The sequence below is a fragment of the Pipistrellus hanaki genome (assembly GCF_964339955.1).
Source record: "Pipistrellus hanaki genome assembly, chromosome: 4".
Lineage (NCBI taxonomy): Eukaryota > Metazoa > Chordata > Mammalia > Chiroptera > Vespertilionidae > Pipistrellus > Pipistrellus hanaki.
The window spans coordinates 34336588-34353393 of NC_140506.1; the positions used below are offsets into that span (position 1 = coordinate 34336588).

The window sequence follows — 16806 nt, forward strand, 5'->3', positions numbered from 1 at the left end:
GTGCTGCAGTAGTGGAAATAAATCTTTTCAGTTTACTTTTTTTACTTTTAAAATAATTTGGAACAAAATAAAATAATTGGATCTAAGTCTGCATCGTACAAAGAGTTTAGCCTATTTTTAGGGTTCAAAAGTGATGACAAATTGCTATCATATGGGACTGCCATTAAGTCACTGGTGATGATGCTAAAGTCCCATTCAGTGAGCAGACAAAAGTTTGGTGCACAGGTTGCTGGGAAGTCAACCCCAACAGCAGCCTCAACTTTCTCCAAGCAACACATTGACCTGGCCAGTGGCTGGGGATCTTCTGAGCAGGAGCATGAACCCCTCTCAGACCTTTTGCAGCCAAACCCATAGGACCCAGGCTGTCTCCAAAATGAGCCTTCTTGAGATGGAGAGGAAGCCTGTACATTGGGGAGTGGGCCTGTCTCCCCAAAGCTAGAGGCTTTTCTGAACTCTTCTGTGGCTTGGCCACCCCGGGAATCCCTCTCTCCTCGTCCTCTCAAAGGACATGATATGAAATAATCTCTGCCAGGGATTATAAGTGTGTGTGACCCTGGACCTCGAGGTCCTGTGGCTTATGGGAAATCTGTGGAGGTCACCATCATGGAAAGTCTTCTTCAGCAGGAATGAAGATTACTGCTGGCTTCTATTACTCTATGAGTGGTTTAGCCTATTTGTAACTTACAGGGCAACATTTTAAAACAGTTCAACTGTATCTTTAATTAGAGACTATGTTTATATATATATAAATAATTTTATTTAAATGTTTTATAATGAAACCATTTTATATGTGTGTGTGTGTGTGTGTGTGTGTGTGTGTGTGTATCAATATAAGTGTATTGACATTTATGGAAAGTTGATTATTGAAAATGATTGTCAGTGAATGTAACAGGGCAATTCTTGTGCACAGTCTTTGGTCTCTGGAAACTCTGAAGGTCTAAAGATGACATAGGCAGCTGAGTTTACCCCCACCAGCTCAGTCACTAGGAATTCACCTCCACCTGCTCTCCACCTAAAGCTGCCCAGGAGTCAGAGTCTGGGAAACCCTGTTGGTACTGGAGGTGCCGTGCAGTCATCAGCTGGCCACAGGGAAGGTATTATTGGGCGGCTCCTGGGACATGACTGAGGTCCTAGAACATGATTCCAATTTGGCAGATCCTTTTTATTTATTTATTTATTTTCATTTTTATCTTTTTCATAAAAAGTAGAAATGTCACCTTTTTATTATCTAGACCTGAAGGCGTTTCTTCCCACCAGAAAGAGAAGGAACAGCCTCGACGACACGGACTTACTGTGAGTCACAGAAGAAGCCGGGGAGAAGTGAGACTTCTCTGACGGAGGGCTGAGCTGAGCTCCCTCACTTTGTCTCACCCTTAGGAAGTGCTCAGTGAATGCTTGTGGGAGAGAGACAGGGAGGGGAGAAGGAGACTGGCAGGTTCAGGCCTTTAAGAAGCAGGTGTCAGGCTCAACAGGAGTAATTTGGTCCGGCTAAAGACAACCCAGAAGGATCTTTTTATAAAGAGGACAATTTAATTCTCAAAGTAACTAATTGGTCACTATGCTGGGGGTTCTAACATAGGCACAAGTGGTGTGCTGGCCAGAAAGTAAGGCTCGTCTATCTGTAGGAGCTTCAATTGTGTGGGGTGAAGGCTCTTTGCAGGGAAGGTTTGTGGAGAAGGTTGAGGCTGTGAGGGGTGGAGAGTGAGGGGTGAATGTCTCTGATGCTGGCAGCCGGCTAGTCCCCTGGAATCATACCTGAGCCCTGGAGAGAGCAGGGAGGGGAAGAAAGGGAAAGGAAGGGGATGGGAGGGGAGGAGAAGGGAAGCAGGACCTGTTGCCATGGACTCCCTGTGCTCAGGTGGCTATGTGGACAGAGTCTGAAACAGGGCTGTCCTCCTTCTTTCTTCATAACTACCAAAATTCTTAACTTCAGAGACCAACTCTGCTTAACGGACAAGGAATGAACTGAAAAGCTGTCCTGTGGTTCAGGAATGCCAGGGGCCTTGGGAAGCAGGCTGGGCAGGCCAGGAACGAGGGAGGCCAGGCAGCTGCGGGGCCCCAGCTCCCATCTTGCGAGTAAGACTTGGCTATCGCAGGTAGTACAGCAACTACTGCTCCCGGAAACTGAACATTGCTGTGGTTGCCGCTGTCACTGCTGTGGACTCTACCGTTCTCACTGCTGTGGGCCAGTAGCTGTCAATTAAAAAAGTTGGGCTGGGAGCATCTGATTGGTTAAACCTCCATCACACACTTGCACTTTAACTGCAAAGGAGGCTGGAAGGGGGCTGGGTAAAGGGGAAGCTAGGGAAGAAACTCCTGGATATCTTCTTTGGTGGGCAAATACATTATCTTAATTGTTTAAGCTATCTTAAGAGGGTTTTATTTTATAGCTGAAAACACCTCAACAGGCACAAGAGTATACATTACTCTTGTATTCAGAAAAGTAATACTTTTTTTTTTTTTTTTTTTTTTTTTTTTTTTTTTTTTTTTTAATGCCAAGGTATTGAAGATTCTGACCTTGGCTTCCTGAAGCCACAAAACAATTTTCTTCCTCAAATCCGTTCCTTTGATATTTACTTTTATCTATTCACTGATATTCAGTTTGTTATCTCTTGCCTCATATTACTTGTGGTTATGTAATTTGTACTGTATTCTCTCCCTGTCAAGTCCATGTGGCACAGTGGCCATGACTCTAGCATTTGCACAAACGTTGACATTTGCGCTAGGCTTTCTCATAAGACCACAGTGGTTGATATATTTAACTTCTTCCCAAACAGGAGCCTTTGTGAAAACTAAGTGCACAAGCCTCTCTTGGAGAGGGCCGTCTAATGTCTCATCAATATAGGCAAGGCAACATCACCTTCTAAAGAAAAGCCTACAGTGCCAAAGAGACTGGGCTATTCTTGGGAAAGGGCAGTGAGGCCAAACGCTGGCACAGTTGGATGACTGGGCTCTTCCTTCAAATTGGCCGGCCTGAAGCGGCTGAGGGACCTGAGTCAGGGCCACACACCATTGACCTCGTTCTGGCTGACCGTCTCCTTGGTAGCAGGGCAAACACCAGAACAGTCAAGTAAAAGGAGAGAGGGAAGTTTCCCTAATAGAAATGCATCACGAGGGTGGGTAACCTGGCTCTGTGGGTGAACTCTGCGAGCTGGCATGAGTTCTGACCAGTCAACTCCTGGCTCCCAAAGGAAACCCTAGCGCAAAGGAATAACAGGAAACCTCTTTGGCATTGGTTGGCACAAACTTGTCCTGGATGTTCAGGACTCTCTTATCCAAAAGGTAAGCAAGGAACATAAACAATTGTGAGGCATTAGAAGTGGGCTCTTTCAGCAACACAGATAAATAAGGGTCTCAGTCACAACTGACATCTTGAGTGACAAAAGGTGAATTACAATAAGTAAGATGAGTATTTTGAAATTCTTTGGCACATAGGCTTAAAAAGGAGCATGTTTATCTTTTCAAAAAAACAAACAATCATGGCAGGTACCAACAGATCATGATTTCTTAAGGTTCTTTTGTAGAGAAGGTGGCACTGTGAGAGGCAACTGTTTAGCATGTACTTTGTAATGTACTGGTTCCACCAGCCAGGAGCTAATTGTCCCTGCAGCAGTGATTGTCAACATTGACTGTCCATGAGAATTACCTGGGAAGCTGTTACATGTCCCCAACCCAGGCTGGTGCACCAGAGGCCCCGGGGAGAGCCAGGCCTCAGCGTTTCCCAAACTTCTCCGGGCGATGCCACTGTGCACCCTCAGCTGAAAACCAGTTGACCCTGGAGTGGAACTTGCTTTCACCCTCCTCAGCCCTTGGATTCTCCCAGGGCACAGAGGCTTCTGATATGCCAATAATGAGGACCCATTAGCATATGAGAAAGCCACTGACAGGCATGTTAAAGGCTTGAACAGGCCTGTTAGCATACAATATTTTTAGCTTGTTCTCAGGTCAGCCCTGCTGAAGCCTCAAAGTCCACCAACCTTTTGATGAACTTCTTGCATTTACAACCTGCTGGAATTAGCCCCCAACATCTTGGCTTATCACACCTCAGTCTGAAAGAAGCTATATAAATATTTTAGAATTTCGACAAATTTTTATATACAAGATGGTTTAAGGGAAAATAAAGGAGACGACAAAAATCCTTACTAACAAATTTTACAATAATGCAAAGCTGCAATTTTTGTTTTCTTGCTGGCCTTAGAGTATTTAACTAGTGGCAGTAAAGGTTATTCTTTACCTTTCACGTAATCTGCATAGATAGTAGAAATTTCAGGTCTCACCAGAATAACTTCTCTGCATTGTGTGAGTTTATCTCCTTCCAAAGTAATAATTTTGGTTTTAAAAAATAATATTTATATGTCTTTACCTTGAATATGGGATAAAACATTCTGGTTAAAGTGAGACCACATATATAATGGTGGTCCTAGGGGAGCTGAAAAATTCCTACAGCACAGCCGTGGTGATGTCAGGACGTCACAATGCAAAGCATTCCTCACCTGTTGTGTTCATGTTGGTGTAAATAAATCTGCCACACTGCCAGTCATGTAAAAATATAGCATATACAATCATGTACGGTACCTACCAGTTGATAATGATAAACACTATGTTATTGGTTTATATATTATACTAATAGAGGTCTGGTGCATGAATTCGTGCACTGGTGGGGTCCTTCAGCCTGGCCTGTGATTGAGGCCTATTGTGGGGCTGGCTTGCCGGGGGAGGGACCCCAGGAGGTTGGCCGGCTGGTTGGAGGGCCGGCTGGCTGGGGGGAGGGGTTGGGGGAAGTTGGCTGTGGGAGAGCAGTGACCACCAGGGGGCAGTTCTTGCGATGAGCATCTGGCCAGTGTGCATCATCGACCGGTCATTCCTGCCGTTCCATTCGTTTGGTCATAACTGTCATAGAAATCCCCCTTCTCTCTCTTGGTAAGCTATCTCTAACCTTCAATTTAATGGATCTATGTATCAGTAAACTGAAATGACATTTTAAAAAATGGTGTTTGATTCTTTCTGATGTCCTTAGAGTTCAGAAACAAATACTTTTCAGTGACTCTCCTTACTTTTCATGACAAAATAGTCATTAGCATAGATTCAATAAGAATCTGTCCTTTTTACCAAGATATAATTAGACAAATAGATTGTTCAAATAAAGTCATACCCCGAGGGCTATATTTGAGAACAACGGTCTTAGTCAGGTATAAGAAGTCCATATTGAGGAACAAAGGGTTCACTTCATCTGTGGAGTTAGTGCCAACAAAACCCTCCCCCAAAACTGGCCCGGTGCCAGCCCCTAGGTCCCGATCTGACTGGTGGTGAGGAAGGTCACTTCTGGAAAGCTGAGAATCTTAGCAAATTTTGCAGACCTCAATAAGGGAGAAATTGCTGAAACCAGTTTGGCTCAGTGGATAGAGCATCGGTCTGCGGACTGAAAGGTCCCAGGTTCAATTCTGGTCAAGGGCATGTACATTGGTTGCCGGCACATCCCTGGTGGGGGGTGTGCAGAAAGCAGCTGGTCGAAGTTTCTTTCTCATTAATGTTTCTAACTCTCTATCCCTCTCTCTTCCTCCTTGTAAAAAAAAAAAAAAAAAAAAAAAAAAAAATCAATAAAATATATTGCGGGGGAGGGTGGGGGCGGGGAAAGGGAGAAATTTACCCCAAGTCAGTGACACTGTAGGTGAAATCTGGTGGAAATATTTTCTTGGGCTTAGTCCCATGGCCTTGGAATAAGGGAGCAAATAATCGAGGCTGGTAAAAGTCTAAGACCACTTACGAAAGTTTCTGAAGAGAGGGTAATTTTTTGGCTTAATTAATTTCTCAGTAATCTAAGGCTCTAGTTTTGAAGAGAAAACTCGAGGCCTACCTATGTGATTAAAATGCTGTGTGTGTGTAAATAATCAGGGCAAACCTAACAAGATCAGTCTTCTTGTGATCAAGAAAAAAATATTCTAAATATCCTTTTAGAAATGACAATCAATAAATCTTTGTTGACTGACTTATATTCAACTTCTTTTAATTATCTTTGACCTAATGGAGTGCCCTGGAAGGACAGACAGGTTAGACTAAAAATCCTAAAGAATCCCTTAATAACCTTATATAATTAAAAAAAAAAAAACTAACATGCAAACTAACAGAAAATGTACTTTATTTACTTATAACATCTTGTAAACAATCACACTGTGCACTTTTAATTCAATAATAATGTTTTTTTCCCATGGATTTATAGCAAACTCTATATAAATTCAATGAGTTAATACAAGAGTACAGATGAATATGGTAGAATAATTTCTGAAAATGTTAAATTACAGCACTTGACCAAAGACATAACTATCTGTACCATAAAAATTTACATGCCACAAAACATTAATTTATAATTTTAAATATGCCATAAAACATTTATAAAAAGCATTAACATTAATTTTATTATAAACCAGTGAATTACTCAGAAGAATATTTATTAAAACTTAGTAGAAATCAGTAAATATTGCAGCTGAGGTAAAAACTTATAAGTAAACAAAACTATCATTTATAAGGGCCAAAAAGTAAACGGAAGGGCACACAATACTTTCTGACGACTCTGTCTACTCCTTGATGTTTTGAAGCAGCTTCAGCAGATGTGACTCAATAACCTGTTGAACTGGAAGAGATAGGTGATCAAGACCATAGCATGTTGATTTAACATTTTTTAAAAGAATTATCAAATTCAACTTAACATCCCAAACTTTTTCCTAAAATAAAGTTATTTCTAAGTAGTTACTTAAATACACTTAACATTTAGTTTCACTGACTTAGTGATTGCCCAAATCACTGAATTTTTCAGTTCTTGGTTTTTAAATTTTGAAACCGAAGGAGAATTCAGAATATAAGGTTGTTCTGAGGAACAGAAAAAGGCAACTATAAGAGCATTTTATAGTTTGCTATAAAAATATCAAACACAGCTTGCAAATAGGTGTGTACTTATCTTCCAGCAGCTAATTATTTGGGTTGGTAAAAAATAATAGTAACAAGTTCATTTCTAGACTCTGTAGGGATTTGTTGATTTCGGCCACAGTTAAAAGTACATGTCAGCAGTCAGGGTAACATTCAATGCTCTACGACTGCAGCGATGAAAATGGTGTGTGGTATTTACAGAGCTTTACTAAAATGGAAGCTTAGCATTCTAAAATACTTACCACTTCTATACCCCAGGGCTACAGCCAAGTCCATAGAATTATATCCAGAGTCGGTTTCTATTGTTGGGTCAGCTCCATTTTCTACACCAAAATAGAAAAATCTACTTAAATGAAAATGTGGATATGTTTGTCTATTACTGACTCATGTGCAAATAGCAAGACAGATTTTCAGCAAATTTAGAAAGCATCTGTAGGATGGCCTGACAAAGACCAGAGCACATGGACTGCACAGAATTCACTTTGGTGGGTCGAAGAGAAGACCCTTCAAACCAATGAGCATCCTCTGGAGCAGCAGAAACTCACCAACAACCAGAGATAGAACTTACGCACAAAGATTGTGCAGACAGAGAAAACAAGCATGGATTCACACGTGATTCCAGAGGAAAGCAGCCAGGACAGATGCTCCAATTGTGGGCCTGCTGTGTGATGGAGCTGCCTCTCCCACGGGCAACGCTCTGGTAGCAGGTGCACCGCAGTGAACAACAGCAGGAAGACTGCACTTAACAGTAATTAATGATTTTGCTGAGTAACACCACAGGAGGCCAAGTCAGCCCTGGCTGAGTAGCTCAGTTGGTTAGACTGAGCATTGTCCTGCTACACCAAGGTTGCAGGTTCAATCTTCGGTCAGGACACATATAAGAATCAATCAATGGATGCCTCAATAACTGGAACAACAATCAATGTCTCTTTCTCTCTCTCCCCTTCCCCCCCTCCACCCTCTAAAAAACATTAAAAAGTAAAATAAAGTTCTCATGGCATTTTCTAAATATTTTCATTTTTATCTGCTTACCTAAGAGCATTTTTACACATTTCACATGATTTCCATGTACAGCATAAAGCAAAGGTGTGCCTCCATTCTACAAAAGAAAAAGGTGATTTCGTTTTCTAAGGTGAGCAAGATTTGAAGAATTTAATGCTGCTGTGAGAAGTTTTATGAAGCAATGGGCATGTAAATGTAGTTTAAGGTAATTTTAATATTTTGTGAAGAATACTTAAATCAGAATTAGCAACAGAGTTTATGTTAACTTTTTCTTCCAGGTATTTAATTAAGTTAATGAATTATTCTTCCAAGTATTTAATAAACTTTATTATGTCTCCCCAAACCATATAAATCCTAGAGTTTGTTATACTAATTTAAAAATCAGTGTTACAGACTCACCCAATCGTATTCATTTACATCAACTCCACAATCAAGCAGCATTTTGACAATATCTGTGTAGCCTTTACTGCACGCCAGAGACAGTGCACTTTCGCGACCTTTTCCTAAAAGCTGGGGATCAGCACCCTGGAGATACAAGACTCTTCAATTCATTTAAACAAGAATACGGTTGTTTCTGTCAATCATAATTACAGTTCAACACTTAGGTCAGGTAATGTCCTGGGGTTAATAAAGAGAAAACGCAAACTTCTATTCATGGATGCTCTTGTTATCAAGGTTGTCTGGATGCTTCTATCTCAACCCTAACTATGCTTTCACCCTGGAGTCAAATGACATCTCCTCTATGAAGCTTCTCCTACAGGCTGACAGTACTTTTGTTCCCCTTCCACTTAGAGGGGCAGGGCTTTAAGTGATCTCTCCCTGTTTCATGTAGGACTAGTCTTGCCTACCCAACTAGATCCAAGTTCCACAAGAATGTGAAAAGCATTTAAAAACTGTTTGGATCCTCTACCATTATACCTAGTTGGCTGGAGATACCAAAACTTTACTAAAAACTTAACTGAATTTAAGTAACTGTACATATACATTTTCTGAGGCATTTTCCTTACATTCTGAAGTAGAAACTCTACCACAGCTATTTGCCCGTGTGCTGCAGCCCACATCAGAGGAGTAAATCCTTCTTCATCCGTGTGATTGATAACATTTTCTATTTAAAAGAAAAGCAATTTTTGTGATCTAATTTAACAACCACATATTAATATCACTATGAAAATACTGGCATTCTAAAAAGTTGGTTATGTTACTCAATGAGGATCACTTTGTGCTGATTTTTGTTCACTGAAATCCTGTTATATGTTGTTGTAATTTGCACTCTGACTGTATTAAAATGTGCCTCCATGTATACAATATGTTATTTAAAGTATAACATATATACACGACATATATAATGTTAGGTACAAGGTAATCCACAGAACACTGGGCTGGTAATTAGGAGACCAGAGTTTGCATCCTGCCTGTGTCACTTTCTAAAAGTGTTATTCTGAGCATGTCACTTAATTTCTCCAATACACAGACTAATACCTTACTTATCTCAATGTGTATATAATAGTCCTTAGCATTACATAAATATATACTATTATAAAAACTCCAAAATCGTCTTAAAGCTATCTTCTAGTCTATAACTATCATTGCTGCATTTGAATTCCATTCATTCTTGGTGGTTTGCTAAAATAATATGTGAAGACTGAATACTGTGAAAGACAGTACATGTAATTCTGCTTTGAAACCCCTTTTTCCACCTAGATTCAGTCTACTAGTTATAAAGGCAAGTTTTCCCTCTAAATTTATTTAGTAGCTTGAGGATGAAATCTTCAAATATTTATAAACAAAGAGAAACATAATGATGAAGTCTTTCTTATAAAAGATTGATGATTAAAAAATAAACATCTTTTATCATGTACACTGTGTTCAATCGATAAAGTTGGGACAACTGTTTAACTTCTTGGAAAATGAAAATAAATGTAAAGCTTGATCTTTATCTCATTACACCAAAACATATTTCATATGTGTCAAAAATTGATATGTAAAGAGAAAACCACAGAAGTTCTAGATAAGACATGAATGAATTTATTTATAATTTTAGAGTACGAAATCTTTTCTAGCAGGACATAAAGCTGAGAAGTCACAAGGAAAAAAATAAATTTACTGCTTAAAAAGTATTTTTATTCAAATGGTAAGTGTTTGTTCAAAAAATATCAAAGTCAAAGAAAAAATGACAAACTGGAAAAATATGTAACATAAACAACAAAAAGCAAATTTCTTTAATTTTTATAAGGGTTATAAGGGTTCACAGAAATAAACACAAAAGGAAATTCAAATATGCCACAATTTAGAAAATATAAACAAAACCAATATGAGATGCTATTTTTTAGATTAATCTGATAATATCTTGTGTCAGCGAGGGTATGGGCAAATAGAAATTCCAACTCTGGTGTGAAGATAAGACAAACATATGGCAATAAATAGAAAAATTCATATACCTTTTAACCTAGCAAATATTCTTGAAATTTACCCATGGATATACTTAAAAAGAATGCCAACAACATTGTTACATAATAACAACAAACAGAATCAACCAACACCAGGGGGACTAGTTAAAAAATGAAAAACAAGGAATATGTATATGCAATACAATGCAAAATCTGGACCCACAAAAAGAATAAAATAGATCTTATGTGCTTATATGGAAAGATTTCCAAAATTTTAAGTGACAAATAAATGATAGTATTTTTCCTCTAGTATTAATAAGAAAAAGCACATACTCATTCTCACATACAACTCCAAATATAAATGGAAATGTTTTTTAAAAGTATAAGAAAATTATATTTGCTTTTGGGGAAAGGCCAGGCTGATAAGAGAAGCTATAACTTTTATACATTAGAATACTTAAAAAAATATTACATGCCTGGTAAGATTACACAACATTTTTAAAATATTTATACTTTCCTGTATAAAAATAAAAATAACAACTCTAATAAATCCTATTAAATTTGTTTTAAATATATTTTAACAAATATGCTATTACCTTGTTCAATACGAGTAGCCAGGATGAGCATCTCTCCCTGAGCAGCTAACTGGTGAACAGATAAAGCTGAAACAATACCATAAAAAGCTTCATGTATATATGTAGGGTACACTTTCATAATCTCATTGCTTATATTTGTGCAGCAATTTTCTTTTCCACATCAAAATCTATCATTTTATTAATTTAAAAAGTCTAACTTTTAAAATATACCTTAACCTAGCTGGTTTGGATCAGTGAATAGAGCGCCCAACTGAGGACCAAAGGGTCCCAGGTTGATTCCAGTCAAAGGCATATACCTTGGTTGCAGGCTCCTCTCCTGCACAGGCCCGGGTCAGGGCTTGTGCAGGAGGCAACCTATTGATAGGTTTCTCTCTGTCTTTCCTTTCTCTTCCATTCTCCCTAAAAATCAATGGAAAAATATCCTCAGGTGAGGATTAATAAAATATACCCTAACACTGCAAGTATTCTGCATCTGAGAATTGACTCTTTTTAAGATAATTCTGACATCTGCAAAGTGTTATTATCAATAAATATGCATATTGTTATCATTAATTACTAAGAGTGCAGATTGTTACTGACTTTATCAAAGAAATGGCTTAGGCACTTAATTTTTTAAATGGCATCCCTTTTCCAAACTTATAAGTAAATTGGATCACTGAAACTAGTTTGGCTCAGTGGATAGAGCGTCTACCTGTGGACTGAAAGGTCCCAGGTTCGATTCCTGTCAAGGGCATGTACCTTGGTTGCGGGCACATCCTCAGTAGGGGGTGTGCAAGAGGCAGCTGATCGAGGTTTCTCTCTCATCAATGTTCCTAGCTCTCTATCCCTCTCTTCCTCTCTGTAAAAAGTGAATAAAATATATTAAAAAAAGAAAAGAAAAGAAAAGAAAGTTGGATCTAACAAAGACACACCTTTTGTCTTTTCATTGATTCAATCCACTAAAGTTCCAAACATCATTATTTCAAGACTCCATGGGTTTTTCTTAACTTTAGGAGTGAGGTGGTAAATGACAGCTGAACTTGGGAGTAAATTCTTGAGTGCAGACCTAGTTGTGGTGAATTTGGTATGTGTCCTTAGATAACTGATAAAAGTTTTGTCTGTAACATGAGGCACATGTAATTTTGAGCTCAAAAATTCTGTAGTTTGGAATATTTTAAGACAATCTATTTTAAACAAAATCAACTAGGCACTGTTCTAGGAGAATTCATATTAAAAATTAGTATCACTCGACCTTGACTGCAGAGGTATGATTGGGTAACCTTAATACAGAAAGAAAGCAATTGGGAGGCACACGCAAGTAAAACAGAAATGGCCAATAGGTGGAGTAAGTCACATGCTACAGCATGCGATTCAAAATCAGGAGAAATCTAATATCGCCAAAGTAAAGATATATATGTTTTACCACACATTAGGATACAGATGCATTTACATTATATTCTCACATATAGTTTTCTAACATCAAATTGCTAACTGGTTTTCTCTCATTAATTTACCCATACTATACAGAATATAGTTTATATAGAAAAGCTTCATTTTTATTTCTTCTAGAATAAATATACATTATTTTTTTTAAAATTATGGATTCAAAGTATTTTTTAAAAGATAGTTTCATATTTACATTATTATATTCAAATGAAAAATTACAGTAGAAATCATTCAGCTTTTACTACAAATAACTCATTGGTCAGTAATCTAGTTTACAAGCACAGTATGAAGCCTGGCACTCCAAAAACACAAAAACAATCACAATATCTTACTTCGTACAAAGTTGAGACTAACTCATTGTTTTTATAGACTATAAAGGTTTTAAGAATATTTTAATCTGTATTTGTTTTAAACATAGAAACATAAATTATGAACTATTCGAATACATCAGTGGGAACTACTTACAATTTGCTAACAGAGGTGTGGTTGAGACCTCATTTCCTCTGTGCTTGTTGGTTAAGGTGGTTGACTGTTTTATGGGTGAGAAGTGCTTTGTTGTAGAGGGAGTGTAGACATGCCTTACTTGGATTCCCGGGGAAGGAGATGTATGGATATTGCATTCAGCTAAGTAAAATAAATTTAAACACATTAAAACAATATTGAAATGACAAAGCATTTCTAAGTTCTATGTCAATGTTTACATTAAAAACGAAAGACATGAAGTATATCTTCAACTGTTTCTCAAATGATATTAAATTATATTTGCTTCATAAAGTCTGTACTACAGAGTGAATGTTTCAGAAAAAATTTGTATTAATGTTGAGCAATTTATTCTTGGGATAGTGTTTTTATTCAATAGCTTGTTGTAAAGTAAATCTATAATATGATGACAGATTTCACTGAATTAAAACACAGGAAGCTAATGCTAATCAAATATTCATGGAATAAGGAATATTAAGCTAATTCACTTGTAAAATACACCAATAATATTTTTCTCCTATGATTTAAAAAGGAATAATAGGAACTTTATTAGATAACTTCTAAATAAACAAAGGTTAAGCAAGAAATTAAAAAAGTCATCATATACTTATGGACATTATACAACATGAAGTCATTTAATTTTGTGAGATTCTAGAAAATAATATTAAAAGATGACTTCCAAAATTTCTTCCTAAATTCAAAATCTCATGATCAGAAAGGAATGAAAAAACAAAAACAACACACTCTAAACAAACAAAAACAAAACAAATGCAGATATTTATACCATAACTTTTAACCTTTAAATAGGACAGATGCCACCTCCAGGTCCGAGTTAACCTGATCTTGAATATTTTTACTATCCTCTTCATTTAAGGACTTCACAAATCGAGAACACACGTTCATATCAAATCGGTTAGGCAATATGAATTTCATCCCCATGGCAACGCCCTGAGCGGATCCTTCTTGCGCACTGGAGTCCAGCTGATGTTCTGTTTTAATGTCCGGCATGCCAGCGAGGCTGTAACTGCTGGGACACTCTTCCACCATCAGCTGGGCTCCAACATCCAGATTTGCTGATGTGGCCATGATTTCAACTGTAGTTTCAATAATTAAAACATTTCTTCAGAATTTCTCTTGGTTTTTAAAGAGTGTCATCCAGTGTATTCTTGAAATCTGGGTATCAAAAAACCTGAAAGAAATTAAAAGTCTTATATTAATTTAGGTAAAAGTGCATAAAATAATCATTTTCAATCAAGTATGCAAACAGTACTCTTATAAACACCTATAAGAGAAAGCATACAATGTTCATAGGTAGAGAACCCTGGATATAAATCCAAGCTCTGCCATTTGTTAGCTGAGTGAACCTGTACATTACTCAGCCTCTCGAAGTCTCAGCTTCACTTGTAAAATGGGGATACCACCGCTAACCTCACAGGATCCTGGAAGACCAAATGAAATAAGTAACATTTCACCTTCATCACTGAGTTCCAACAAATTTTAATTACTTTTCTCCCCTTTCCTATTCCTGAATATTGCCAAATGGATAAAAGATCAGGCTATAAGAAAAAATAAACTTTCATGTGAAAACTTTAACCTCTCATTTTAGGTTCATTTTTTAGCATGCTGTTTGTAAGTGGCCTCAATTTGAATTTAGGAGAGCATTCATGTTTGTACTCAAGTCTATTGGCATCTACGATTCCTGGATAGTGAAAGACTTGACAAAGCTTTGGTTATGATGAACTGAAGATATATTTCTTTATCAGTTTTTGTTCAAATCACATGTTATCAAATTAATATAAGTTTTTATGAAAATAAAGTGTGGAAGTTATAGATTGGCTTCCTTTGCTTTAGCATCTCTAGGACATGAGGGTCAAAGGAGAGTTTTTGGATCTCAATCTTTGCAGTAAGTATTAAGAATACTTTTTTTTTTTTTCAAATATAGGTCATCAAGACATGAACTAAAAAAATGCTGACTCTCAATGCATAGATTATAATCACACCATTTACTATTATTTCAAAATTGGCTTTTAGTAATCATTGACACTTCCCTAGGGACTTTAATATCATTTTAAGAGAAAATTCACTATTTTACCTAAAATTGGTTCTAAAAATAAAGAATTCCAAGATATAGAATTGTCGCAGATTATAATCACTGAGACACAAAAACAATAACATCAAATAAATTATTTCATGTTAGATTTTCCTGCCTCTTAGAATTTTGAGAGGGTGCAGGGTGTTTAAAACGGAAGACTGCCTTAAGATCACAGTGAAGCAGAGGTTGGTAAACTATACATTTACTCATAAACATTCTCCAAGATTGATCCTAATAACAATCCATCGAGGAGTCAGGGCAAGTAGTCATTACATCCACCACAGAGAGGAATGATGAGGGACCTCGCCAGCTCTCCTGACTCCATCACACTGTCCATTAAAATAAAGCAGCACTAAACTAATCCAAAACTTCCAAGACCGAAAGAGCTGAAGAAATAACACATTGTAATAATAATAAAGAAAATAAAAAAAAGAAAGTAACAGATAACAAAGTCAGTGTCCTTCAGCAGAAGGAAACCAGAGCAGAAAATAAGAATGAATGGTGTTTCTTAGGTGAGAGCCCGCCCTGCAGACTCTTACCCTAAGTGCAACTCCCCTGAGCTCCCTCAGCACCCTGCATGCATTTCTAGGTTAGCATTTATCATTCTCTGGAAAATTTCCATTTCAACTCCCCCAAACTGAAAACGCCTCTAGGATGGGGACTACTCTGACTAATCTTTGCACACTAAACAGTGCTTGGTCCTATCAGGGACTCCATAACATCTTCATATTCTTTTCTATCCCAAAATGACCCTGCATTAGGCTCAACAAACACTTGCTGATGACACCTGGTGTTCCATTCCCAACATCACTACTAGCTCTAGCTGTACAACCCTGTACAGACAAATCATGCCAAGTCTTCTGAGGCTCGTTTTATTCGTCTGTAAAACAAAAATGGTTGAAATAAACAGGTCGAATAGCCTTTCTAGCTCTACACGCCTCCCATGTCATAAATCAGGGTTTATGGAAGCAACTCGGGGCCTTGGAAGGGAGGAGTGCCAATGTACTTGGGGGAGGAAGGAGCAGAAATGGGACGCTTATCTCGGCACTGCTCTGGAGAGGAGAAGCAAAGTGGAAAGGTTAGGCCAAAATTTTGAATTGTAGGAGGGGGAGAGAAAAAAAAAAAAAGATGATCGGTAAGAGCAGGCGGTGAGAAAAACAGGTCAGGCCAAGGATAGCTGAGATCACCTCCATCTACCAGAGCGCAGGGAGGGAGGAAGGGAGGGAGGGAGAGGGAGCCTAACGCGATCAAGTGGGCGGCGGTCCCGGCGCCCAGGGGACCGAACAACAGGTGCCCGGTTCTCCCCAATCCCGGCACCGCCCTACAAGGAAGGGCGAGCGCTGTGAAAACGAATGATGCCTCACAGGCGACAGGTGTCCCGGCGTCCAGGACCGGAGCCCGCTACAGAGGAGACGGGTGGGGAGGGAAGCGCGCTCGGTCGCCCGCTCCGCCGGGAACGCCGCGGCGCGGCCCGGGGGCGGGCGGGGCGCCCTGGCTCACCCGCGGCGGGCGGGTCCGGGGGACGGGCCCGGGGCCCGCCGGCTGGGAGCGCAGGGCCTCGCGACCACCTTCGACAGCGCACAGCGAGCGGGGCCTTCCCATCTGCGGCCACAGGTTCCCTCCAGGCCCGCCAGCCCCGGCTTGTTTTGACCGCGACGTCACTTCCGCGGTGTCTTCTTTCGCTTTTCTGGGCGAACACCGCGCCGCCGCAGCCAGGCTGCCGGGAGGCTCGCCAGGTCGGTCCTCTCCCGCCGGGGCCCCGGGCGCCCGGGCGCTACCGGGACGAAGTCATCCCAGGGGGACACTCTGAGTGACAGGAGCAGAGCCCAGTCTCCCCCTTGGGCCACGCCCCTCCAGAAAGACCCGCCCCCACTCACGCCCCGCCCCCACCTTACCCGCCCCG

At 39.3% G+C, this 16806-nt stretch overlaps 1 protein-coding gene across 3 annotated transcripts; it reads right to left on the bottom strand.

Moving 5' to 3' along the window:
* Positions 1-6119: 6119 nt before the first annotated feature.
* Positions 6120-16764, bottom strand: ANKRA2 (ankyrin repeat family A member 2). Of its 3 annotated transcripts, none has more exons than XM_084881773.1 (9): positions 16404-16764; positions 13609-14000; positions 12797-12955; positions 10907-10972; positions 8931-9028; positions 8323-8448; positions 7954-8020; positions 7164-7244; positions 6120-6628 (listed from the first exon to the last, which is right to left on the bottom strand). In XM_084881773.1, the coding sequence occupies exons 2-9, from the start codon at positions 13895-13897 to the stop codon at positions 6573-6575; spliced, it is 942 nt and encodes a 313-aa protein (XP_084737899.1). In that variant the 5' UTR covers positions 13898-14000; positions 16404-16764; the 3' UTR covers positions 6120-6572. The 3 variants fall into 3 exon arrangements, with proteins under 3 accessions (XP_084737899.1, XP_084737901.1, XP_084737900.1); XM_084881775.1 differs by having other exon boundaries at positions 13596-14000; positions 16404-16758; XM_084881774.1 differs by lacking the exon at positions 16404-16764 and adding an exon at positions 16268-16330.
* Between the last annotated feature and the right edge of the window lie 42 nt (positions 16765-16806).

Excerpts from the sequence above, each read along its gene's own strand:
- ANKRA2 (XM_084881773.1), bottom strand. The coding sequence starts at position 13,897 with ATGGCCACATCAGCAAATCTGGATGTTGGAGCCCAGCTGATGGTGGAA. Across the intron at positions 9,029-10,906 it reads GGCTACTCGTATTGAACAAG|AAAATGTTATCAATCACACG; the intron begins GTAATAGCATAT and ends TCTTTTAAATAG. Across the intron at positions 8,021-8,322 it reads ATGTAAATGAATACGATTGG|AATGGAGGCACACCTTTGCT; the intron begins GTGAGTCTGTAA and ends TTTCTTTTGTAG.